Below are 26,976 nucleotides of genomic sequence, written 5' to 3' on the forward strand. Positions count from 1 at the left end.
TCTCTAAACAGTATTGAGTCCAGGCTCAAGTCATTCCCTACCACAGAGGCCAAGATAGGTCTCAAAATAAACAGCAGCCCTCCCTGCTCCCCACGAGGAGAACCTGGGAGCAATTTGAGGCTAACTTGAACACGTAAACTTCAATTTTTTTTTTTTTTTTAAGGTTCTGGAGATGGAACAAAGACCTTGTGCATGCGAGGCAAGCTCTACTACTGTGCCATATCCCTAGCCCTCTGTTAAAAAAAATGCATGTATTGTATGAAACAATATATTGAGTATTGTTGTTTCTGCCCTCATATTTTATAAAACCATTTTATTTAAACTTTTTACATTTTTTCTTTAACATCTAGGCTTTGAGCTTTGTTATTGTCAACACTTATAAATCACAAAAACTTTATTTCTGCCCAAGCTATTTGTGACATAATGCTTTTTGAATCTGTATAAGAAGGTGGAAATTTTACTCTTTGCCACAAAAACCTGGCTTTATAATATTAGAAGCATAAATGTAAAAAATCATCCAGTAGATGTGTATTTCTTATTTCTACAACATAACCACTTTATTGTTTTTAAAATAATTTTTTTAAAAAGGGGGCTTGCTTACAAAGACAATACTTCTTTTTTTTTTTTTTTTTTGGTACCGGGGTTCGAACTTGGGCCCTTGCGCTTGCCAGGCAGGTGGCAGAAGCACTGAGCTAAATCCCCGGCCCCAAAGACAATACTTCTAATTGTAAAGTCCTAGCCCCAGGAATAATGATTAAGTCTATGTGAAATATCTTTGCCTCCACTTTTTTCTCACTCTGTCAAGTGACCTCTATGAATATCTCAAACTTCATTGATTGAGGTTGTTAGGGCGAATGAGTTTCCTCCAAAGAGCATTTTGTTGTTCAAAATGCAATAATTGAGAGCATGCCCCATGATGCCAGAGACTTTGTAAGGACTTGATTATAAGATAAACCCTCCTTCCCTGAGGGGTAATGTTGGGGCATAATCTTGTCTTATATTTAGGCATTTATGCGGACAACTCCCAAGTCTATATCTCCTGGTCGGTCCTTTCTCTCAGCAGTCTGCTGGGTACCAGTCAGTCAGCTGACCCATTTTAATTTAGTGCCTACTATGTGTGGAGACTGTTTCAGATGCTGGAGGGTTGAGGCCAGGGGGTGAACACAACAGAGTCTCAAGGAGCTCATCTCAGGGAGGTCATAAAGAAACTAAACATCTAAACAAGGAAGAAAAGTTCTCAGGCTACTAAATGCTACATGAGAGATAAAATGAGGTTATGTGACAGAGAGTGACCCTGTGGGGTGTGCTTCTGGGGAGGGTGGCTCAGAAAGACCCTCCTGCAGAGGAGACGTCTGAGTCAAGATGTGAATGCAGAGGAGACAGGTGTGTGAAGCTCTGGGGAAGGGACGTTGCCAGCAGAAGCAGTTTTGAGAATTCTGAGATGGGAGAGGCCAGTGTGGGTGGAATGTGGCTGGGAGGGGAAGGCTAAGGGAAATGGGGTTGCCTTTGGCTTGTTTTAATTTTGTCATGGAAAGCCACTTGGAGGGTATTCAGCAAGGAAGTGACTTGATTGATCTGATTTACATGCTAGGAAGATCCTTTGAGCTGATCTGTGGAAGAGGAATTTCAAGATAGCAAGCCAGAGTGGAGGCAGGGAGACCAGTTGTTGCAGATATCCAGGTGCTGAAATGATGTGGTTTGGCCTGGGATTGTAGCACTGAGAGATGGTAGAAGTGATTGGGTTTTGAATGTATTTTGGAATTATAGCCAATGTCACTTGCTAATGGTGTGGATGGGATTATAAGGGAAGAGACTCCTAGGTTTTTGAATGGAGCAGATGGGTGGTGGAGATGTCATCTTCCAAGGTGGGGAAGACTGAGAAAGAACCTAAACCTGTTCTTGATTAAGGGCATTAGGAGTTCCACCTTAGATGAACAAGGGGAAGTTGGATACATGAATCTGGTATCCATGGCAGAGGTTAGTTCTGAGCACATAAATGTGGGAGTCACCAGTTTTTCAATGATTTTATAGATGGTACTGGACAAAATCACTAAGGGAAAAACGGATGTAGAGAAAAAAGCACATAGAGAACCGGGCCCCAGAGCATCTAACATTTAGAGTAGAAAGAAGAGGAATTTAGGGAGATCAAGAAAGGCGCATTGGTTAGGTGGGAAGGAGCCAGGAGAGGATGCTGTGTGGGAGCTGAGAGAAGGCAGGGCTTGGGGAAAGAACTCTTACTGGCCAATGCCGAGGGAGTAAGATAAGGTGCAAGGACTGGCCATTGGCCTGGCAACCTGGGAGCCACTGACCAGAGCGGAGTGAAGGAGAAGTACAGATGAGTATACAAATATTAGAAGACTGTGATTTTTGTGAATGGAATAATGGTATCGAGAGAATTTAAAAAGGAAAGAGATGAAAATATTGTAGCATATTTGCAGCAAGGGACATTGTGAGGCAGGAGAGAGAGCTCTACCAGCCATGGGACATAGTCTGGAGTAGGTGAGAGAGGCTGGGGTCTGGTGTCTAAGGGAGGTGTGTGCCAGGGGCAGGGGCACTTTCATCCATGCCAGAGGGGAGAAGGCAGAGTGGTTGGGCACTTGAGCTAGGAAGGTGGCAGACGTGGTGATGGGGGTGCTGAGCTGGGGCACTCGGTGCCTGGTTATCAGCTGAGATGGACGATTGGGAGAATGCAGGCTGGAGCTTTGAGGGGAGGAGAAGGTATGATGTGGTCATCTTGGAGAATCAGGTTAAAGTTTAATAAAATGTAAAATTTCTTAGAGATGCTGAGTGTGCCCCCTTGAGCTTTGTGGTCAGAAGTTTAAACTGTTGCCAGTACTGTTCTCTAGATACTCAGGAGCAGTTACCACATGGAGAAGGTCTGGAGAGGCACACAAAGGCAAGGGAGTGGGGACGTGTTCATCAAGGTAATGATTACTGCGGACCTGTGGGGCCTAAGCTGCAAAGGAGAGAATGGAGACCAAGCAATTGGGGATGGGTAGTGAAATAGTGGTGGGTCAGTGGGTTGGATGGAGGGTTGCTGGAATAGGGAGTGGGATAAATGAGCTGTATAGATAGGCAATAGCACACCTCTTGGCACAGACAAGGTGTAGGTGGAACAGTGCGTGTGGGAGGGTTTGATGGGTGGGAAAAAATACTTGTTGGAAGCCAGGAAGTCAGAGAATTGAGAAGCCAGGGTGTAGGTGTGGTAATAAGTGTAGGAGTAGAGAGAAAGACAATGAGCCAGTGGCTAAGATGAAGGAGATGGAATTACCAGGATATCTTGTTTATATCTCAGATTCATTAGTCTGAAACTGAAATCATTGTTTTCCCTCAAAACTACTCCTCGCTGGGGCTCCTGTCCCATACTGGAGCCAGAAACCTGGGTGTTACTTTGATTCCTCCCTGTACTTGATCTGCACACCCAGTCAAATCACCAAATCTTTCTGATTCTATCATGCCCCCATTTCTTAAATCCAGCAACTTCTTTCCATCCCCGTTGCACATGCCCTGCCTACTTCAGGCAATTGTTGTTTCTTGTTCAGATTACTGCATCAGATTCCAAACAGGTAGCCCTGCCCTGGTCCCTCTACACTGCACCAGGGATCATGTCACCTCTGCTATATCTCTCCAGGGTCTTGTCACTTAGGATAAAGTCCAACATCACTGATCTACAAAGAAAACACTGCCCACTTCAGCCTGACTCCTAACCGCTGGCCCCTTGCCTGACTCAACCATTTTGAGTTTCTTTCAGTCTTTGGCATTAGACTTGCTCTTCCTTTGCATATGCTATTCCTTTGTCTGGAATCCTACCCTGTTCACTTGGAAAAACTATCCCGTTTCTCTAGGTGACAGTGTAAGAAGTCACAAGGAACCCTTCCCTGGATGCCCGATCCTCCTTCCTTTTTCACCCAGCATCCTGTACTTCTCCAGTAGGCCACAAATGTGGTAGTTGTTCTTTTCCCTAGACTGAATGCTCCCTGAGATCAGAGACTGTGTCTTGTCTGAATCTTCCCAGGATTTAACAAGGAGCTTTCACATAAAAGTAAGCAGTCAGTATTTGTTGGGCTGAATCCAATGGAAGGCTCTAGCGGTGGAGCAGTTGTGGGTGATGATAAGATCCAGGGTGTGGTTCTGTAGGACCATCACAGTGGAAGAGAAGGTATTAGAATGAAAAGGATAGGGCTAAACTCAGGTAGACCTCCTGGTCTACCTTCTAGGCCCTAGGAAAGCAACAGGAGAAGACCTTTGACCATGGACTCAGTCTTGAAAGAATGAGAAGTTGCTGGAGGCAATGGGAGCAGGAAAGAGGGTGGAAGGGGAAGATGCCAGAGGCAAGAACAAGTGGGAATTTTTCAGGAAGGGGAAGGTGTGGGGGTCTGAGTGGTGGTGAGAGTGTGGGGGGCTCAAGAGTGTGGGGGACTAAAGGTGAGACTGTCTGATGGGTGAAGTGTTGCCTACTGCTTTAGTCTCAGCCCCCTCTAGAGGGCTCAGGCTGGTCTGATGGTGTTCTACTTCGCCTAGCACATGGCTCAGGACTCCAGACCTCTGGGAAGGGTACCCATGGGGAGGACACCAAGCGGGTGGCCAGGTCCTGAGATGAACTCAACATATGCTAGACCCAGCAGCAGCCCCTGGAATGGGCTTCCAGACTCTCAGGAGAAGTTGATCATGGTGGATTCCCTGGCCCGGACTTGGGAGCTACCTTTGTCTGAACAGTACAGGGACAGCTGGTTGTGTTCAGAGTGCTACTCTATCCTGGGCTCAGTGGTCACAGCTCTGATCTGGGGGGATGGGAGCCACCCTTATCTCCTGTGGTCAGGAGTTTAGTAGGTAGTATTTGTGCCCTTCCCTCATCCCCTTTACTAGGGGACACCCGTTCCCTAGTTGCTGTGAGTATTAGCTGGTCGTGGATTATAGCTGGCCCTGAAGAAATGACCTCTTCCTGCCAGCCCTCCTGCCTTTGGGTTGGTTTGGAGCCAATGACTGACTGACAAGGGAGGTCAGGAGCTTAGTGCCCTGGCCTCCAGAGGTGGGACAACTCTGTGATGGGTTTCATGATCCAAATCCAACCTCACTCCCATGAATCAGGTCAAGCTACAATTCCCCAAGTACACAGCTAGTCCAGCTCAGCCCCTCCCTGTCCTGGTTCTGCTCTTCCCTTCATATGTACAAAATCCCTGCCCCTGGCTCTGCTTCTAAGAAATCTGGATGACTCTCTGGTCTTGTCCCATTACTAAGAGTTGACATGGAGTCTACCCAGTGGTCCTGGAGGGTCCCTTTCCTTTTCTATGTGCAAGTCTTTCAACTTGTACCTGAGAGATTTAGGCTGGATTTACTTAACAGCACCACACAGCAAAACAAAACAAAACAACAACAAAAAAAACCCAAACAAGAAACAAACAAAACCCCTCCCAATTTGCTGACCTCCTGGCTAGGTTGGGTATGGTGAAGACTTGGATCCACAAACCTCATTCCTTCCCCAGCAGCTCACAGCCATTTACTCACCTCACAAACATTTACTGGAGGCTTACGGGACCTGGTGACTCATCGTCCTGACCTTGAATGGCTCACAGGCTTAGGGGGAGACGTTCAGAGGAACCAGCCACCCCAGTGTGGGGAGAATGGTGGAGGAGAGGCACCAACCGGGCTGGGGTATGGGGGGCAGTGAAGGTTGTCCTTGGGGTTTGAGGACAGGACACAGAGGAGGTAGGTGGGGCGCTCCAGTCAGAGAGGGAACCGTATGACAAAGGCCTGAGGCATGTCAGAGCAAATGAGGCACATCTGCTTGGGGAATTGCCAGCCCTGTGGTGGTATTGATGGGTAAAAAGGAGGAGGGAGGAGGGATGAGGATGGGAGGCTAGGGTGGAGGTGGTAGAACATTGACAGCAGGAGTTCTGCGGTTAGATTCAGGAACAGATTCATCACTTCATCCTGCAACGCAGGGGCATCAGAGAGGCTCAGTAAGAGGTGGGAAGGAAGCCTATGGGGTGGGAAAGAGGGGATTCAGGAGGCATTAGAGGTCGGAGTCAGTGGTGTGGGTGCAGGGTTGGGATTTGGTGTGAGGGGAGGGGCTCGGGATGGCAGGGAAGCATCTGGCTTGGAGCAGTCTGGAGGGATGGCAATGCCCGCGGGGGCTGGGGAGTGTGTTTGAGGTTGAAAGGCTTAGGGTAACACGATGGGGTCAGTTTGGAGCTGCTGAGTGAGATGGCCAGAGAGAGCAGGCCCAGGCGGGAGGTATCATCAAGCCCTGAGTGGTGGCGAGGGTGCGGGGAGGATGAAGTCACCCAGGAATATATGCTGGCAAAGAAAAAAAAAGGGAAATTCACGGATGAGAGGGCCCATGACACGTCCCCGAGATGTCCATCCCACTTGCTCTCAGTGCCACCCCTCCCACCATCAGAGGGACTCCTCTGCCTCAGACCTGTGCTGAGCAGGGACGGAGAGGTGCCTGCCAGGCACTTTCGGGAGTGGGACCTTCGGGGCAGTGTCTGGGTGGCCCCTCCTCCTCCCTTGGCCTGCAGAGCTGTGAGGCCCAGGGTGCAGTCCCTGTGATTTCCCTGTGTCCTGGGTGTATGTGTGCATGGAGGTGGGTAGATCTGAGGTTTTGGAGCTCAGGTGCCCAAAGAATAGTCTTGGCTTCCTCCTTGAGGTCCGTCTGAATCCCTTGCTTCCCTACTCAGCACTCCCCAACTGGTCTACAAAGTCCTGGAAAAAAATCACGTTTATTGGGCTTTTGATGTACCCTGTTACCATGTACAAAATCTCCACCTGCCCGCCCGCAAGTCTCCCAAGACTCAGGAGCCAGGAGCTGACCTGTGCCCCTCCTGCTGCACCCTGGCTTCAGGGCAGGGCTTCCTGAGGCTCCATCGCCACTCTTCCCACCTGCCACTACCCTTGTCTGTTTTCTTCAGAGAACAGACAGGGACCTGGGGACCCTCCCTACCTGCCACCTCTCGGGTTATGGACACCTACTTTCGTCCATTAGGGCCGACCCAGCCTTCATTAGGACGGAGTTCCCATCCCGGGGGTGCCCTTGCTGGGAGGCCACATATGGCGGGCATGTATCTGGTAGGTGATACCGGTGCCGAGACTTCCGGCGTCGGGGACCCAGGGTCTCCATGCACCTCTTGCCCACTAGGTAGGTGACCTCACTGAGGTTGAGCAGAATGCAGATGGCAGCTGCGCCCACCATGAAGTAGGTGAAGATCTTCTTCTCTGTGGGTCTGGAGATATAACAGTCCACGGTGTTGGGACAAGGGTCCACACTGCAGGCCACCACGCGGGGCATGTTGTAGTTCTCATAGAGGCGGTGGAAGATGTAGAGGAAGGCCGAGTCCACGGTGGCCTTGAAAATGAGACTCAGCAAGTATGTCCACCAGAGCCCGCCCCGCTTCTTTCTCAGGTTGTTGTACAGGGATGGGGCATTGGGTCCGTGTTTCATGCGGTGCCTCCGCTCACGCTCCTCGCGGTAGGCCACGTGCATGACCACGAGCAGTGAGGGGCACGTGACCAGGACGAGCTGCAGGGCCCAGAGGCGCACGTGGGACACGGGGAAGAAGTGGTCATAGCAGACATTGGGGCAGCCCGGCTGGCGGGTGTTGCAGACAAAGTCCTTCTGCTCATCGTCCCACACATCCTCGGCGGCCACCACGTACACCAGCACGCGGAAGATGAACACCACTGACAGCCAGATGCGGCCCAGCGCTGTGGAGTACTTGTTCACGCCACTCAGGAGGCCCTGCAGAAATGTCCAGTTCATGGTGGCTGCGTCCTTGGCCTCTCACGTAGATGCGTCTACACCTGAGTGCCACCACTCAGGCCGTGGAGCCTGGAGGCCTGGAAGAACCTGGAAATGGGTGCCTTTAATGATGCTGTGGTTGATAAAATCGTTTTACAGCCCCTGGGTCATATGTCCTCACTGGGTTACACAGGGAGGGCTTGCCATCGTTCCCACTTCACAGGAAAGTCAGCTAAGGCCTAGGGGGGCACGCCCAAGGCCCCACAGCTAGAAGCAGCACAGTTGGTCTTGAACCTTGGTCTTTAGTTTCTAAAATCAGGGTGTATTTTATTCTACAAAGCAATAAATACAAGTGAAGGTCTCATCCTGCGGGGACTTGACAGCCAGCGTCTTTACCATGTGTGTGTTTCAGCCTAAAGAGACTGGATGATCTCATCAGCTGCCAAACTCATCTAACTTTCACTGAATGCCACAGGAGCTGGACCCTGGGCTTGGCACATCCACCTCAGCTCTGGTGGATCCCAGAACAGTCTCCATCCCCCCCTCTTCTCTGGCTCCAGGACAGGAGGCTTCCCAGATATTCCCTTCCCAACTAACCAGAGGCACTTTGGAATCATGGTGGCTTGGCATGGCCTCTGCTACGCTGCGGAGCCGGAGCTGAAAGGCTGACCAATGGCTCCTCTAGAATTCCAACTATACTAGCTTCAGGGAGGGCCAGGGCAAGGGACAGAGACTGCATTCTGGCCTGGTCTGTGCCTCACCATCGCCTTTCTGTCTCAGGGACGGCTCCTTCTCTGTTTGCTTTGTGGCTATGTGGTAGCCAATGTTTCCCATTATTTCCATGGAGGTCCCTGTCCTACACCTTCACCCCCACAGCCCCTTATTAGGAGTCCTTATCATTTTCTGTCCCAAGCCCTGCCCTCCCTTGTCCCTTACTCAGCTCCTAGCCTCTTCAGACACTGTTCTCCCGGGACACAAGCTAAGCACTCCATCTTCCTGGTTTCCTTGGTGGAGGGGCTGCCAGCCGCTGAGGGCTTACTCTACACCTCACTTGTGTTTCCCCAGGACCCAGCTCTGGGCCTGGCCCAGGGAACACTCAGTAGGTCGTGATCTCTTCTCTTTATGTCCTCCTTTGGTCTGGCAGGATATTTCTTCCCTTACTTGGGGGTCCCCCAAGTACCCTAAGCCCGTTCCTCCACCCTCCCTACCTGAAGCCTGGCCCACAGCCTGAGATCCCTGGGACATTTTAGCCCTGCGGGTCCCTTCATCCCAGCCCTTTCTCCAGCCCTGTTTGGTCCTCACCTCTCCCTTCTTGTGGATCCAGCTCACTCTCCTGTCCCTGGGCTGCCCGTCTGCCTGAGGGCCTCCTGGAGGTAGCTTTTGTTTCTTCTGGCTGGCAGGGTGGGACTTTCTGAGCCAATGAGCCAAGCAAGAGTGTAGGGTTCGTGGGCAGGACAGGCTGGGCGGGTGGACTTCCCCAGGGAAATATTCAGAGCAAACACCTGCGGCTCTTCTCTCCTGGCCCACGCTTCCTCTCCGGCTTGGCTGGGCTGGCACGTATGTGGGTGAGAATGCAGAGAAGGGGGCAAAAGCTTGGTGTCCTTTGTTTAGGCCCGGACAGCACCTCAGCATTGATCTCTTCCTCTTCCTGATGCCTCACTGCCTTGCTCCATTGTCCCCAGGCCGCTCTCCTGCCCTTTCCTCTGGAAGCCTGGTACTGAGGTCCTCAGCAACTGATATCTATAGAAAGTGGCCGCCTTGATTTAGCCTAAGATAGTGTCCTACCCCAGTGGGGATGTTTCTGCCCACTAGAGCTTGGGCTGCCCTTGGGTTAAATAGGGGATGAGGGGCTGATTACAGCTTGTCTGGACCAGGCACCTGCTGCCCTCCTGGAGATAAGGAATGCAGGTTGGCAGTGTGGAATGTCTCAGCTGGCATGGGGCCAGGCACAGCCTGGCCTTCTATCCTCATGGGCCTAGGCCTCTGTGCTTCTGGAGAAGGCTTCCAGAAAAGCTGAGGGTGACCCAGCAAGGGCTAGAAGGGTCTGGGCCTGTGTTTGGCTGAGATGGCAAAGGTTAATGTGCAGCCAGGGAACAGTCCCTTTACCTCACTTCCTAGTAGTAGTGATTAACATTTATGTGACCTTTTACAGCTGGCTAACCCTATTCACAGCCATGAGCTCATCAGTCCTTACAGTGGCCCCACAGGTTAGACATTTCTAACACATTTGGAGAAGAGAGAGTTACTTTTCCAGAGCCCAGGGGTGCTTGGGTTTGAATGCAGTCATGCTGACTCGAGTCCATGCACTTCCGTACAGTATGCTCCATTCCTTATGGAGCCATCCCATGGGCCTAAACTTGCACAAGGTGCTTAAGACTAGCCTTGAGCATGAGCAAGTGGCATGGTCTCCTGAGGCACCCCTGTCTGGAGGAGAGCCCCTCATCTGGCTTAATCAAGTGTGGTCTTTTGCAAGGGCAGAGAGATGCACGCAGTGGCGTGATGGGGATCACAAGGCCAAATGACAAAGGGCACCTCAAATCAGTGAATGCATTGACCTTTATTAAGCCCTGACCGTGGGCCTCACCTCGAAGGTGGTTGCCCATTTGTTCTCTGAATAAACTTCTCCTTACCACCACTCCACATGGTGGGCCTCTACATCTGCATTTTACAGCAGAGGGGTCACTTGCCCAGGTCCACAGAGCTGGGCCCAGGAGTTGGAGTTGAGAAATAGGGACTGGACCCCACACTGTCTGAATCCTTCCTTGGGTCTGCCTCCAACTCATTATGCAGCTCCTCCACCCCTAGACTGCACCTGTGAGAGAAGCCAGACCCTCCCAGGCCAGGCCCACCCCACAGGTCCAGCTAGGCAGCTCCTCACACGACAGTTTTCTTCACATAGTCTCGGGGGCAGTCTTGCATGAGAGGGGGGAGAGTGTCAGAACCCAGAAAGATGAGGTCGCCTGAGAGGAGGTCGTTCTGTTTGCAGGAAGCAGCGACATAGTTTGGGTAATGCCCCCCAGGTGTGGCCCGAGCTCTCCTTGCTGCCAGGCACTCCCTACACCGCTTGCTCACTAGGTAGGACAGCTCCACAAGGTTGAGCAGGATGCAGACAGCAGCTGTGACCACCATAAAGAGAGTGAAGATGTTCTTTTCTGAGGGCTTGGAGATGAAGCAGTCCACTGTGTTGGGACAGGGAGCCAAGTGGCACTTGACCACAGGAGGGAGGATGTATTTGGGATAGAAGGAGTGGAACACATAGAGGAAGGTGACATCTATGCCGGCCTTAAAGACCAGGCTGCAGACATATGTCCACCAGAGCCCGCCCCGCTTCTTGCCAGGGTCTGGGTAGAGTCGCCCACCATCCTCCCCAGCCACCTCTAGATGCTTCTTCTCCTGAGCTTTGCGGTAGGCCACGTGCATGACCACGAGCAGCGAGGGGCATGTGACCAGGATGAGCTGCAGGGCCCAGAGGCGCACGTGGGACACGGGGAAGAACTGGTCAAAGCAGACGTTGGAGCAGCCCGGCTGGCGGGTGTTGCAGTCAAAATCCTTGTGGTCGTCACTCCACACACGCTCAGCTGTCACCAAGTACACCAGCACTCGGAAGATGAAAACCAAAGACAGCCAAATGCGCCCAAACGCTGTGGAGTACTTGTTGACCCCATTCAGGAGTGCCTCGAAGACTCCCCAGTTCATGATGGACCCAAGTGTTGGGTGCCACTGCAGGGGAAGGATAAAAATAATTTCCCATGTTGAAAGAAAGCTTGTTCTGAGCCCTTCATAGAAATAAACCATCATATTTAATCCTCACAACCACCTGGGGAATCAGGTTTATTAGTATTCCCATTTTACAGATGAGGAAAACCGAGATTTAGAGGCGGAATATGAGTTTATATAACTATTAGGTGCAGAGCTGGATTGGAACACACAGGTGATTAAGTCAGGTCCCAACTCTACTCGTAAAAGCAGGTGAAAGAGCTTTGTGCAGTGGCAGTGCTGTAGCCAGTGAGGTTTATCTGAGGCATGATTATCGCTAATTACTGTGGGTGAAGGCAGGTCTACGGTGCCACCCATTCCTCGAAGGAGTCCTGCAGAGAGAAGACTGAGGGGCGTCACACCTTCTGCCATCTCACTCTGTTCAACTGTGGGGGCTGAGCTTTGGGGTGACTTCTCCCCTTTCTGAGCACCACTCTCTCCCTTCAGACAGTCCCCTCCCGAGGGAAGTGCGCTCCTTGTCCTTTGCTGGCTCAGGGGATGGGACTGGAGTGGAGGTGGAACCTTGTCTCAAGCGTCTCCCGGGTCTAACACTGTAAATATCTAGTCAGGGTCCTGCTCAGGTGGGACTCCCCCAAATCGAGGTCAGTGGCAGTCCAGCATGGCTGAGAAAAGGATTCTGTGTTCAGAAGTTGGCAAACACTGGGTTTAGCAAAGTTAAATAGGTCCCACTATTCAGCCAACTACTAAATTCACCTTGTGACTCTCCAAAAGAGGGAGGAACCAGGTAGTGTTGCCCAAAGTCTTTTGACCACAGAACCCCTGTAGTGCTTTGATCGTCTTTCTTTCGAAGCAGCCTTGTCCAGACACCAGCATGGGAAATGCTGCTCTCGTCAGTTCTGCCGGTGCACTTGGCTGGAGGAGCACAAGCCAGCAGATTCAGCTCCATTCAGGGAGGGTGTCTGCTTCCTTGCTGGGAACTCCTCCGCTTAAGTCCTGGGGTTCACTGAGACCCAGGCACCATAGTCTGACTTGCAATGCACTCAGGGACCCCAGGGAGCCTGTACTCTAAGGGGTCATGATGCCCTCCTTGCACTGGCCCAGGTGGAAAGTCACAGCCCTCTTGACCCCTCACCCTGTGTTACTACTGCAAAGCAGGGTGATGGGAACGCCCCAGCCAGCATGGATTGGGTGTTTATGTCCCGACAGAAGCTGTTCTAAGCACGTTGCTGGAATCAATACACTATCCCTTCACAGCAACCTTAGGAGGGGTAGATTTTTAATTCGCTGTTTACAGATGAGGAAAATAAACCACAGAGAGATTAACCAATTGCTCACCGATACCCCACTAGTAAGCAGCAGAGCTGTGATTTGAACCTAGGCAGGCTGGCTCTAGGGCCCACCCTCTAGGAACTGCCTAGTCTTGGGTGGGGCCTCTTTCCTCAAGTTTCACTGAGCTGCCTGCTCCTCCGAGTAGACTCTCTTCTGCCGGAGGATCCCAGTGAGGGAGGCTGGGACCTCTCCCTTCCCCACCCAGTCTCTCTCCACCACCTCCCGCTTGGCCTCAGGCCCCTCTCTGAGTCATCAGCGGCTCTGCTCAGTCCTGCCTTAGGTGGGTGGGTCTGGCAGCCTCTCTGCAGCACTGGGGAGGCCCAGCCCTTAGCCCCAGGGGCTCTCACCCAGCTAGCCCTTCGCTAGGCAGGGAGGGAAGGTCCTCACCCACAGACTGAGGCTCAGCCTGCCTGTGGGCTCTGGCTTTCAGCCCCAGTCCCACTCAATTCCTCACTCCCACCTATCCTTGCTGGGGAGAGCAGGAAGAGTCAGAGGGGAGGGAGGGGCTCTTCATTCCTCCACCACCAGGACCCCAGGAGCATCCAGGCCACCTCCCTCCACTTGCCACCAGGGAAATCTCTCTGCCAGATGTTCAAGAGGCAGGGCACATCTGGACACAGATGCTTTTACCTGAACCGCTGCTCCTCAGGACTGTCCTGGAACCTGCTCGTGGTACCTGGCTGTGGAATTCAGCAAGCCTCCGGGAGTCATGTCAGAACCGGGGAAGGTGTCTGGGGAAGCACGTTCCTGGGCCCGAGCCTGCAGAGCAGCCTGGGTGTGTGGGGCAGGCCAGGGGAGGAGGAGGAGCTGCAGCCTGCACTGCTATTGGCTGATCCCCAGCCTCCTCAGACTGCCTCCCAGGAGGCTCGGGAAACCCAAGGATTCACTCTTCTCAGCCTGCCAACTTCAGAATCCCAGAATTCTCCTACAGAAGCACAGATCCACTCTGAGCCCCTTGCTTCTCCTCCTACCCCTGAGCTTGTGTGGGAGGACCTGGTTTCTGTCTCGCCTTCTCATTCCTCTTCCCAAATTCTCTACTGCTAACTCAGACCTCCCCTGGCTTCTGTGGGCTGCTATTTGGGTTATTGCCACTCTCTGGTTGCTCCCGAGTAGGTTTCCATTCTCATGGTGCCAGCTGTTTTTGAAACTATACTTCCCAACTCATCTCTGGCCCAGAAGCTTTTTTCTCTCCAGCTGCCCCACCAGGACGCCCTTTTCCTGCCTCCCTCCTCACCTGCCAAGTCCTCTGAAGCTTGCTGGAGTAGCATCTTGACTCCACACCCCTGCCTCCGGACTTCACACCCTTCACCTGGGTCCCACACCTCTGCAACTGGGTCCAGCTCTGGGCCTCTCACCCCTGCTTCTGGGCCCCACATGCTGCATTGGGGTCAGACACACCTACATTTGGACCCCACACCTCTGCATCTGGACCCTAAACCCCTCAATCTGGAGTGCACAATTTTGCATCTGGAGTCACACCCTGCCCCTGTACCCTGCAATATGGGCCCCTCACCTCTGCCTCTGGGTCCCTTATTCCTGCATTTGGGCCTTACACCCTTGCATCTGGAGCCCATACCTCTGTAATTGGGCCCCTCACCCCTGCACCTGGAATCTCTCAGCCTGCATTTGAATCTCACCCTTTCCAGATTTTGACCCAAGGCTTACCCGCTCCTTTGTACAATGAGATATCCTGCTCCTGTGAGAGGTGTCATGAGAAGATGGTCAGTAAATAGGGACCACTGCTCCCAGTAGAAATACAAGGCCAGGTTCCTGTGAGTCTCTAGTTATATTTTCTTTTCTTTTTTTTCTGTACCAGGGATCGAAGTCAGGACCTTGCGATTTCGAGGCAGGCGAGGCAGGCGCTTGGGTGCGGCGCCAATGAGCTAAATCCCAGCCCCCTGGTTATATTTTTAATTGATCAACATATCATCTTGTTTCATGTGTGCTTCTGTTGTTTGAATACAGAGCAGTGATTAGGTAACATTGAACTCACGGCCGTTGCTACTGTAGCTCATGCCAGAACGACGCTCATCTGCCACACGTTTGCTCCCTGAAGCAAGTCACAGCCTCCTCTCGTTTAGGAAGATGGGACAGCTTGTCAGCACCTGTGCTTGGGGCCATTGTAAACAGTAAAGTCACCAAGAAAAAGCACAAAAATGAGAAAAATAGGCCCCCCCTTGAGACATATGTTTGCAGAATGGGAGCTGGAAGACAGAGGGCCACGGTGTGTGTGGTTCATGGCCATGGACGGCATGCTTCAAGGATGGATTTGGGGGCTGCAAATGAATTTTGGCCAGTAGGCAAATTCTCAGCACAGAATCCGTGAAAGGGGAGGAGCCATCAGATGTTTAACTTGCTTCCTGTTGGAGAGGGGAACTGGTGGAGGGCTGGTGAGACCAGTGATACTGCGGTTACCATTTAAGCCAGAGATGAGAAGAGGGCTGGAAGAGGGAAATTCTCGGTAAGTAAGCACATCTGGAGGTTTGGGAGTGTCTTTAAGTGACCCGGCAGGTGCTGGGCCACTGCAGGAGGAGAGGCAGGCTATTTGGGGGAGCGCACTGGGAAGAGCTGCACGGTTGGTCCTGGGTGCTGGCAGAGTTAGTGAGCTCTGTGTTGCTGGTGCTCACAGGGAGCCTTGAGGACATCTGGTCACGAGTACTCCTCGGCCCCATGGAGATGGCAGGCGCTGCAGGAGTGGAGGAGGAGTGGGGCCAGGCAGAGCTCCTGGGGGCACTGGCATTTTAGGAAGTAGGCAGAGACAGAGGTGCCCGTGGAGGGGAAAGAATGGTTCAAGATGGAGAAACTTGGGTTATGGGAGCGGAGAACATGATGAAAGCGGGTCCAGGAAACCTGGCCCTGGTGACTTTCACCAGTCATTTCAATAGAGGGAGAGGGAGAGAAGCCAGAGGGTGTAGGCAGAAAACGTGTTCTTTTTCTGGAAGGGAGAGAGACAGGCAGGGCCTCAGGGAGGGACAGGTCTGGAGAAGATTTGCTTCTTCGTGGGGAACCAGAAGGGATACATGGCAGAGGGACCTGCAGTGGACCTTCACACCCTCCTCTGCTCCTTCTCCACTTTGCTCTTTCTAGTCTCTCGGGTCTCTTCTTGTCTCTCCGGGTTTCCCCAACCCTCAGCCGGCTTTGTCACCAGCTTTGACCCATTGTTCTTCTGGGACTGGCCTCCTCCCCAGCCCCCCGCCCCCCACCCCGGGAGGTGGTCTTGGCTCCTAGCTGCCTCAGCTCTACTGGCTGCTGCCTGTGTTCTGGTTAACACGAGTGGGTGGATGGGAGCAGGATGTGTCCCGGAGCCCAGTGCTCCCTGGAAGTCTAGGTGCCCTGGCCTGGTCCTCGGCCAGCTGACTATCAAAGTGCCTGTTCCCTAAGGAGAGTCCATCTTTGCTCCCAGGGGAACAAGACAGTAGGCCTAGGCACCAGGATGCCACGGAGGTGTCTGTTCCCTCTCCTCAGGCCAGGAAAAAAGGCTGAAAAACGGAGGGAGGAGGAAGAATAATAATAATGTCAAGTCAGTTGTTTAGCACCTCTTGGGCCAGAAACCGGGACAAATGCTCAACTTGTGTCATACATGTGATGACTTGCTGCTCTCTCTGTACCCCTCCATTCAGCTCTCTACACACTGCAGAGCTGTCTCTAAATCATACCTAAAAAATCTTTCAGTGGCTCGGCAGGGCTCCTGAAAAAGAAAGAATCCCGTTTTCCTAATATGGCCTGTAGGGTCCTGCACAGGCTGACCTCTGCCACTGTCTTCACCCTCAGATTCTCCTCTCAGTCTCTGTGCCCCAGCCACACTGGTCTTCTTTTGCTTTCTTTCTTTTTTTTTTTTGGTACCGGCGATCGAACTCGGGTCCTTGCACTTGCGCAGCAGGCGGCGAAACCACTGAGCTAAATCCCCGGCCCCTCTTTTGCTTTCTTGACTAGCAGACCTTTTCCCACCTCAGGGCCTTGGCTCATGTCTTAATGTTTTTGCCTTGCTGTTTTCCCCCTCTGAGCTAGCGTTGACTTAAGCTCTAAATTCTAATTTAAATGTCACTCCCTCACAAAAGCCATCCCTGCCCTCAAAACCAGGGCTGGTTCTCTGTTGTAGAATCTCTTAGCACAGTGCCCCCTTTGTGACAGTTGCAGGTGTAGAGTTATTGGTGTGTTTGTACATTAAAGTCTTCTTTCTTCCTTTACGTTATAATTTTGTTTTATTTTGTTTTTTGTTTTTTTGGTACCGGGGATTGAACTCGGGTCCTTGTGCTTGCGAGGCAGGTGACGGAACAACTGAGCTAAATCCCCAGCTATTTTGTTTTATTTTGTTGAGACAGGATCTCACTATCTAGTTGAGGCTGGTCTTGAACTCACTATGTATCCCAAGCTGGCCTTAAACTCATGGCCATCGTCCTGCCTCAGCCTCCCGAGTGCTGGGATTACAGGTGTGTGCCACCATGCCCAGCTTACACTATGATCTTGAAGAGTTGGAATGATACATGCTCTACCTGCACCGCCAGGGACACAGGGGTGTGAGCAGTGTAGTCCTCAAGCCCTGGAAAGACCGGGAGGATGCAGGGTGCTGCAGATCCATCCCTGCCCTCAGTGGCTTCCATCCTAGGGCCCAGAGGGGGAGACTCAGCCACTTGGGGTCTAGAGAGAGCTGTATGACACACAGAATCCGCTCACACCTGGGTTCAAGCTCCATTTCTGTTCCCTGGTGGTGCGGCCCTGGCTAAATCATTTTCCTCTCTGAGCTCTGACTTCCTTTCTGAGTGCAGTGAGGGGAGGCAGCCCTTGTGAGGTGCACTGGGGCGGACCCATGTAGAGCATGGTGATGGTAGTGGGCTCCCCCACAGACTCCTGTCTTTTCTTCTCTGGGGCCATTGCTTCTCATTTGCAGAACAAGCTTTGATCTCCTAATGGACTTGATCTACTCTGTGACCTGCTGCTCTTTCTACTATTTCTGAGGCTCAGTGTGGGCTAGGTCATGGTGGCAGTGAGACTCACTGTCCCTGAGACTGAACCCATTGACTCCAGGGCTCCTCTTCCCTCCAACCTGGCCCACACTGAGACTGAATCCAGGGTCCCAACACCTGTGCCCTCATGTCTCTGGGTAGCTTGACTCAGTTCCTGCTGGGGCCTCCCTTGAAAATGACTGAAGGCTCAGGAGCCATTCCTGAACCTTTGGCCACCAACTACCACATTCCCTCTGCAGGCCCAAACTGCCAGGGTTAGGAGCCTTCTTGGGGGGTGGGGGTGGGGCTCTGGCCTGGATGTTCAGAACCTCTGTTCAGCCATGGACCACATGGCTTGGTGGAAACAATCAGAAAGGGCTGACTTTTAAGTACAGTTCCATGGAGTGGCCAGCAGCTGCCCCTCACCTGCCTGGCTTTTGCATTCCGGTGGCTGGCAGTGCTCCTGTGAAGCACCCTGGCTTGCAGCAAGCAGGCCCAGTGTCCAGTTGCCACCACCTGCCACATTGCCTGGGACTCTCTGAGCTCCTGACACCTCTCTGCCTGCATATAGGGTAGGCTGGATGCACCAGCAAATTCATGCCCTTGACCAATGAGTGATGGAAGTTAGGGGATGAATTCTCCAGCCTCCTCACCCTTTGGCTGACAGAGCCAAGTCGCCATGTTCCCCGGCTCCCTGGAGGGCCCCATCAGGGTTACACTCAGCTGCCCACAGCAGTAACTTGCTCCATCACCTATCCTGCATCAGCTTCCCTCCCTTCTCTGCCTTGCTTCCCTTTTCTCATGCTACATTTCCTGGGATTGCCTCCCAAATAAACAATTTGCATGCAAATTTTTGTCTCAGGCTTGGCTTTTGGGAAAGCCCAAACTAAGACATCTTGTGTTTGAATAGGGCATCAATCTCCTTTCCTGGGCAATTCTCCTATCCCTGGTCCAACCCATTCTGGCTCCCAGAGCTTGCTTCCTTGGAGACTGCTGATTGGGCCAGGACTGGTACTGACTCCAAACAGAGCCAATCGGTCATGCTTTCCTTCTGAGGGGACTGGTCCCGTGTGAACACTCAACCCACACAGACCTACAAAGAGACCTTCCGTGGGGCTTGGACATGGGACACAGAGAGAGTCTGATGATAGTGGGGAGTGAGGCTCCTGATCGTGGGCGGCTTGGGTTTGAAAATGCTACTATGAGACAATTATTCTGGCACAGAAAAGAAGACAGACAAGATGAGCAAGTGCGTGCCTAGAATGGAGCCCAGCAATGTTGTTTTCTTTCTACTTCATCCCTTTGCCTGAGCCTGTTTAATTTAGGTTTCCGCCACTTGTGACCAAAAATACTCTGTGTGACCTTGAGTTTGCCATTTAACAGTGGCTGGGGCACAACAGGTGTTTAAAAAGTTTGTTGACTGACTTATGCCAAACCTCACTTCTCTCATTCATGCATTGGAGTTGATAATAACTACTTTCTGGGGTTGCTGCATGGGTAAAATGAGAAAATGAGAGGGACAGGGCCGACTGGGTGTGCTGCTGTCGTTGAAAACCACAGACTCGGTATGTCACACAAAACAGAAATTTATATTCTCAGCTCTGGAGACTTGGAGGTCCAAGATCAAGGTGCCCGAAGCTGGTGAGGGTCTCTTTGCTCCCAACATGGAACCTAAACACTGAGTCCTGTGGAGAGGAGGAACACTGTATCCTCAAGTAGCAGAAGGGGAAAGGGCAAAAAAGGACAAACTGCCCGCATCAAGCCCTGCGATGTTGGCAGGAATTGTTCTCATGATGTAAACCCCTCCAGGAGGCCTGCCCTCAGCACTGTTGCTTTAAGGATTAGATTTCCAGCCCCTGATGTGGGGAGCACCTCAGATCACAGCAAGGGCTCTGTCAAGTCTGAAGAGGCAGACCCAAGTGGAGAGCTCCATTCTGTCCTGGTGGCTGGGGAGGAAGCCAGGAAGGGTGAGGCCTCCTTGTGAGGATCTCCTGGCCTTGCCTGGCACCTGCTGGCCACTGCGGACTGTGTGAAGTTGACAGTGATGACAGGAGTGGAATTGGGTGAATGGCTTGACAGACTTTCTTTTCCTTCTGAAAATCAATAAGGAGGGCAGAGAAGGGAATTAGTGTTTATTGACTCTGCTCGGTGCACACACCAGGCCAAACTCCTTGCATACACTGGAGTCCAACCGGTGACCCGGAGGCCAGTGTTTTGTTTGGACTTCATGGTGCTAAAGAAACATTTCAATTAATTGCCAGCATATTCAGATCTGGGGATTCCACATGAAAACATGTTTTGGGGGATGCTTTGGAAAAATCGGAAGACCTGGCAATGTGGGGCCTCCACTCCCTGTGTCATCCATAAGCTGGAGCTGACAAACAGCAGTCCCCTCCCAGGGGAAGGTGGATCTCCAGTTTTCCATGGGCTCCAGCAGGCCTCTTGTGTGTTGCTGCTGCTTGCCTGGCCCCAGTAGCCTTGGAAGTGGCAATCCTAGATACTCTCACCCTCCTGATGGCCCTGTGATGTGGGTACATTTAGTCCCATTATATAGACGATAAGACTGAGGCTCAGAGCTGACATTATCTACTCCAGGGCATACAGTTAGAGAATGATGGAGCTGGGATTGTTTCTCAGCTCTTTCTGACTCCCAGGTTCACTCCCAGGTTGACCACAGCTTGAGGGCAGGGGCAGGAGGGGGCAAAGTTGTGTATGGGTGAGTGGGAAGGGAGAGAGCATGAGGAAGACTGGCAGGGATGGCGGGACATGATATGGCTGGTCTGAAGGACCCCTGGCTGTTCACTGCTAGGAACTTGTATGCCCTGGGAGCTGTCCTGTGGCATAGGGACAAGAGAGAGATTAGCCTGGGGGAGACCTGGGGGGCTGGTGCTTTAGGAGATAAGTTTGGGGGGCCAGGAGGGAGGGGGTGGGATGGTGGGGCACGCAGGCCCGGTGAGGGAGGTGGCACATCCAGGTTTGGGGCCCGTGGAACCTGCAGGGCAATGTCTGGGAGGAGCCAGCCAAGCAAGACTGGTGGAGGTAACGATCCAGAGATGAGGCCGCCACGCCCAGTGTGGGCAGCAGGGTCTGCACCGGGCATCTGTGCCAACCTGTGGCCTCAGTGTTTGGTGGAGGATGGAGGGCTGCTCCCCTCTCCTCCCCCTGACCTTCCTGCTCACCCACTGGGGCCTCCGTAACCTGCTTCCTCTGGGATGTGTGAGGGAAATGGAAGAGAGTGAGGCGGGCAGGGGAGGAGGCCGAGAGAGCTGGTTATCGCTTCCCCTGACTCTCAGTGGATAATTACAGAGCTCTCTGAGCCCCAGGATGGGGCCAGGAGGCAATCCATACAGACAGCCTCTCAAAATTAATGGGACTCCAAGGGGTTTGGGGTGTGGGGAGGGCCAAGGCTTCGAGAGGCCGAAGAGAGACAGACTAGACACAGGTAGAGACTGTGTCTGGCAGAAAGAGTCAAGAGTCAGGGTCTGAAACAAGATGGAAAGAAAGAACAGGGAAGCTGAAGCCCAGAGAGGTTATGTCCCCTGCTCAGAGCCACACAGCAGTGAAGCTGAGGGTACTGTTATGTACTGAGAGACCTCAGCTGCCTCACATACAGCAATATATACAATTCAATACATACATACAATTTGAATTCTTGGGCCAGGGATTTAGCTCAGTGGTTCCACTGCCTGCCTCGAAAGCGCAAGTTCCTGAGTTCGATCCCTGGTACCAAAACCCCCCCCAAAACCAAAAAAACCAATTCGAATTCTCACAAAATTCCATTTCATGGAGGAGTCTGGGGGCTCAAAGGATTTAAATAACTTGCTCAAGGTCACCCAGTGTATTCTGGCCAGAGATCTGACCGCAGAATGGGAGAAGTTTTACAGCCAGCCTGGTGCATGGGAGCCAGCGGGCCAGGACTGGCTCCCACCGCTCTCTCAGGAGCTGCCTGGTCATCCCAGCCTCAGCATGGTTCTCCTCTGCCTGGTGCTCTGTCCTTTCCTACACTGACCCAGAAGGCTGCTCGGCCCCTCTGCTTTGCAGTGCGTGGGGTTCAGCTTCTCCTGCTGGCCCCTGTGCCGCCGCTGCCAGGCTGGTGAGGCAGCTCCTGGTGGGCCACTCCTCCTCCAGTGGATCTGAAGCTGTGACCGGCTGGGCAGCACATGCAGGGCGGTGCGGCTCCATGCCCTGAGCCTGGGCTCCTTCTGTACACAGATCGCCAGGGTTTGAATCTTATGTCCTCCCTGTGCAGCCCTGGGCAGGAAAGTCCACTGCTGTGCTCAGCTCGTCACTGGAGCGAACAATGGGCCACTCATTCCACGAGAGCCATGCGTGTTGCTGTAGGAATGAGCACGTGTAGGCACTCTGCTGCTGCTGAATGCTTTTACTGCCATTGTGTCTGCTCAGCAGGGGCGGGGAGGGACAGGGAGTGAGGGCCATGTCTGCCCCATCCAGCTGGCCCTGATGCTCATGCTCCTCACCTGTGTGTGGTCCTGGGAGACAGATGCTGAAGGCCGGGTTTCAGGTGTGTGAGTGCATGTGATGTGTGTGAGAGCAGTCGTGGGCACCTGTACCATGTTACACAGGGGGAAACTGAAGCTAAAGAGGTGAAATAACTATTTTTCTGTACACTTTGGAATAGTATGGTTACTTCTACATTTCTACCGCAAGGCCTTTTCACCTGCTCAGCCATGTCTGCAATGCTCTGCCCTCAAAACTTCATGGGGCAGCAGATTAGTACTCTCTTGCTGCATAACAAGTCACCCCCAAATCCAGTAGCTTCCAATGACAAATGTTTATTGTGTCAAAATTTCTGTGGGTCAGGAATTTGGAAGCAGCTTCAGGGCTACATTACAACTTTTATGTGCCCTAGGAGTTTTTGCATTTTGTTGGCCCCTTCTCTCTTAAAGGAATATAAAAAAATGACATTTTATGATTGTGCTGGTATGAAAACAGATTTACCTGATATATTAAAACATTTTCTTTGACCTAAGAGTTGTTTCTTTCTCCTAATTTGAAGAGAAGTGAAAATGTTTTCATGGGTCCTAACAGCACCAAGGGCCTTAGCACCGTACCTACCTTGTCTAGGGGCTAAATTAGTGCTGAGTGGCCCAGTACTCTTGACTTGGGGTCTCTCATGTGGCTGCAGCTATCAGAATGCTCGACTGAGGCTGGAGGCTCCTCTTCTGAGGGGTACAGTCATGTGGTGTGAGAGGTCTTCTGACAGCGGGGCTGCCTGGGTGCCTCCTGACTTGTTAGCTGGCTTATTCTAGAGTGAGTGATCAGGGGCGGGGAGGGGGGACTCCATAAGCTCATAAGCCACTTATGCCTGGTCATGGAAATCCTGCATAGTCAACATATCGTCACTTCTGCCACATTCTTTTAAGAGCAAGTCACTGGGGTGGGGATTTAGCTCAGTGGTTCCGCTGCCTACCTCACAAGGGCAAGGTCCAGAGTTCAATCCCCAGTACCAAAGAAACAAACAAACAAAAGAGCAAGTCACTAAGTATAGCCTTCACTTAAGTGATGTATGGGGAGGCCAATTAGACAGTTAGTTCACTGTTTGAAGGCATATTTTAAAGAGTTGTGGAATATTTTAAAACCATCACACCCAGCTTCATCAAGGCCTTCCCTGGTCAGGCAGTTTTGCCCATTGCCACCCTCTCAGTCTACTCTGACACTACCCAGTTTATCATTGTCTGGAGTGACTTTATTCCTTGATGTGGCCGTCTGTTCCAAGAAGGTGGTAAGTTCCGTGAGAGGACCCTGTCTGTCTGTCCCCTGCTGTCCTGGTGTCTGGTGCAGAGCCTGCATCCATGGGGCCTCCAGTAAGTACCTGGTGAATCAATGACTTGATGAGCATGGTGGTGGCGGGAGACCCAGTCATCATCTCAGGCAGGGGTGGAGCGCAGGCAGAGAGGCCGAGGCTGCCGTGGGGATAGTTGGCTGTCCTGGGATAGTTCCCAGGGACTCAGGTGTTTGGGAAGAGGAGAGGAGAGCAGCAAAGGGTGTGTGGCCTGGAGCTGATCAGAGGCCACAGGATTACTTTGCAATCGGGGACTCTTGGATTATAGGGTATTGTGGGAGGCAGATGAAAGAACAGGTAAATTACAAACTATTATGCCAGATACATAATAGTAATAGAAGCATGTTTGGGACCCATTAGGCTGGATTCTCGCACTGCTATTGCCACTGAAGCCTTAGCCTTTGGCCTCACACTTGACTGGATCTTGCTCACCTACTGGGGTGTTAGAGGACTGCACCAGTCCTGGGGAGACCTGCTCACCTGCCCGCGTTGCCCCATTCAGCCTCTAGGTGACAGCAGAGGCCCAGGGTTGGCCACAGCTCCTGTCTCCTGTAGCCTCTGTCTTTAGAGAGGAGGAAGGCTTGCTCTCTACCTGCTACTACCAGCTCTGGGCTACAAGGTGGGCAGGAGGGGAACTCAGGCCAGAGGTTTAGGGTGTTCCAGTCTGTGTTCCTGCTTCTGAATTCTTCCTTGCAGTCTGCCCTCAAACTTCTAGTGTCCTTTCTTCCTTGGCAAGTCCTGGATGATGAGAGCAGAGGGATGGGGATGGGGTGGGGATGGGGTGGGGGCCAGGATTTGTCCAAGGGCAGCAGAAAGTTCCCTGGAATGGGTGGAGCAGATAGGTGATGTGATATGATCTGTGTTTTTGAAACACAGTGAAGTTCTCTGTAGCTACAGGAGGAGGGACAACCACAGTGAACACCAGATAGGAACCTGGCACGGTGGCCAGGTGGAGACAGGGATTGAGAGGAGCCCGCTGGGTGTGCAGGAAGACGGAAGATGCCAGAGATTCAGAAGGACATGAGGCCTCCCGGGGAGCAGCTGGGCAAGCACAGTGGGGGCAATGCCAGAAGAGCAGGCCACTGGTGTGGTGGCAGAGGGTGCAGGACACAGGGCCCAGCCCTGATGAGCTTGTGTTTGAGGTCGAGATTCCCTTCCCCAGGAGTGGCAGCAAGCAGGAGGAGGGTGGCCCAATCCTAGATGGACTGGCTTGCTAGGAAGGGTGTCAGGGCTATGAATGAGGAACAGGGGCTAGGGACCCACAGTGGAACACACTGAGATGTAGGCCTTGGCCCCAGACTTGGGCTCAGAAGGGCAGCTGGCCCTATATACCTCCTGGCTATTCCCTTAAGCCCAGGTGCCCCAAAGGTGCTGTTATCAGACATCCAGGAAGATGTGGGGAAGCCCTTCACATTTGGTTTGAGCTTGGCACTGGCCTATGCTTTCTCCCCCGCTGGTAACTCAGGGCCTCGCCACCCTTTCCACCTGAAGCTCAGCTGCCCTTGGCCCCCCTGGCTGCAGGTCCTCTGCCAGGCTGGTGCAGAGCTGGAAGCTGGCTGCATGACCACAGCTGGCCTTGTGCCCACAGACTGTAGTTGGGTTGGGCCTAGCAGAGTGTCAGGCTGCCTGCCAGGCCTGGAAAGGGGCTGCTCCTGCTTCCAGCCTCTTTCTGCTGCTGAAAGGCTCAGGGCTGAGCCTCTGGCAGGGTTTGGGCCCATGAGCCTTTCCTTCTGTAGGTGGGCTGGTACCTGGTCCCAAGCATCTCCTTTGGTGCCCTTCTACCTGGTACCTCTCTTCATGTCTCCATTTAAATGTCACTTCCTTGGAAACTATTTTAATTCCCCCATTATTCTTGCTCAAAGTGCCCTTTGCTTTTCCTGCAGTGCATTTATTACCACTTGTCATTGTACTGTATGTGTGAGTGTGTGTGCGTGCGCGTGGGTGCAAGTGTATGTGTATTTTAACATCTTGACCCCTTGAGTAGACTGGATGTCCCAGGTGGGGCAGAGCAGGTCTGTTTTTACTCATTAGTATATTCCCAGACGTTAGCCTCACACCTGGGACACTGTATGTGCTTCAAAAATATTTGTTGAATGAGAGAAAGAAGGAAAGAAAGAACGGATAGATGAATTATGGATACCTCTGGGGACACTCCATGTTGGGAATTCATAAAGCCACAGAGGAAAGCTGACATCTCTCTGGATCATCAGTTTTACTTGATAGTAAGGAATTAGAAGTGTTATAGTCACTTATTAATTGAATATTTTACATTACAAAAGTAATACATGTTCCTTGTCAAAATTCAATCAATAGCCATTATTTTTATATTGAAGCAAACCTTGACACACCACGGAGTAGAATGCGACTTCCGCCTGAGTAGTACAGAGAACATGCAAGGCCTCAAGACATCCGGAGCATTAGAAGCGTAGTCTGCTAGCGGCACAGCTCCTGCAGGGAATTAGGGCTCTCCGGAGGGAGGGTCTGGGATGTTCTCTTCAGGCCGTTTGGTTGCTCTTGGTGTGGTGACTGCTAAATACAGGGTGTTGGCTGGATCTCATTGTCTGAGGAGATGTCTGCTGGCCAGGCTCGGGGGCAGGGCCGGAGGAGAGGAGAATTTTCTGGGAATGTGGAGAGGCACTGGGGGGCTGTATCCAGAAGGAAACTTCCCTGGAGAGGAAATTTCATGGATCTTTTTGGGAGATGAGGGGTTTACTCCTGGGGAAGGGCTCCTCTAAGAGGTTTGTCATTTCCTAGGGGCAGAGCTGGCTGCCCAGGGCCAGACGATTCAGAGTTGCAGAGAACTGGGTGGAGCAGGTGGGGTGCCATTGGGTTGCGGGGGATGGGAAGCCATTCTGGAAGTCAGCCAGCCCCGGAGAATCACAGTTATGTGGAAAGTGCACCCGCAGAGTGGAATAAAGGAGGTGGACCCAGAGCCTCACAGATCTGGGTTCAAATCTCAGCTCTGCCATTTTTAGTTATGTCACTTTAGTCAAATCTTCCCTGTCTGTCTAAGCCTAAATTTCTCCATCTGCTGAAGGGGGATCGTGGTCATCATCTTTAGGGTGTTGTGAGGGTTACTTTAGGGCTTTGCTCTTTGCTCATTAGAATCGCCAGGTAGTGTTTAAAACACCCTGATGTCTGGGCCTCAGCTAGGGCCAATGGAATCACAGTCTCTGGAGTCCAGGATGCTTCAAAAGCATCCCAGGAGGTTCTGCATGCCACAGAGGGCAGGGCAGAAAGCCGTGACAGATGATCTGACTGGAGCCTCGTGATTGGCTCCAGCCAAGGGAATTCGAATGTTTCCCAATTAATCCTTCCCCAGGCTCTGTGGTCAGTCAACAGGCTGCCTTTGTGGTTCTAATTAGACTGTTCTCCCCTTCCAGTCTGCTCTTTATCTGGGTCCCCGCTGTCAGGGACCGGGCTCCAGTGAGGTACACCCAGTGAGA

General features: G+C 52.3%; 2 protein-coding genes across 2 annotated transcripts; both read right to left on the reverse strand.

The window, feature by feature from the left end:
* Positions 1-612: 612 nt before the first annotated feature.
* On the reverse strand, positions 613-10,141 carry Gjb4 (gap junction protein beta 4). The gene is made up of 2 exons (XM_004850910.3): positions 9,041-10,141; positions 613-7,846 (listed from the first exon to the last, which is right to left on the reverse strand). Exon 2 carries the CDS (start codon positions 7,757-7,759, stop codon positions 6,959-6,961), a length of 801 nt encoding a protein of 266 aa, XP_004850967.1. The 5' UTR covers positions 7,760-7,846; positions 9,041-10,141; the 3' UTR covers positions 613-6,958.
* A 135-nt stretch (positions 10,142-10,276) lies between these two features.
* Positions 10,277-13,676, reverse strand: Gjb5 (gap junction protein beta 5). Its single transcript, XM_004850909.3, has 2 exons — positions 13,415-13,676; positions 10,277-11,458 (listed from the first exon to the last, which is right to left on the reverse strand). Exon 2 carries the CDS (start codon positions 11,432-11,434, stop codon positions 10,613-10,615), a length of 822 nt encoding a protein of 273 aa, XP_004850966.1. The 5' UTR covers positions 11,435-11,458; positions 13,415-13,676; the 3' UTR covers positions 10,277-10,612.
* Between the last annotated feature and the right edge of the window lie 13,300 nt (positions 13,677-26,976).

Source organism: Heterocephalus glaber, unplaced genomic scaffold (genome assembly GCF_053883595.1).
Source record: "Heterocephalus glaber isolate CG9 unplaced genomic scaffold, H.glaber_assembly_v1.0 deba00001452, whole genome shotgun sequence".
Classification (NCBI taxonomy): domain Eukaryota; kingdom Metazoa; phylum Chordata; class Mammalia; order Rodentia; family Bathyergidae; genus Heterocephalus; species Heterocephalus glaber.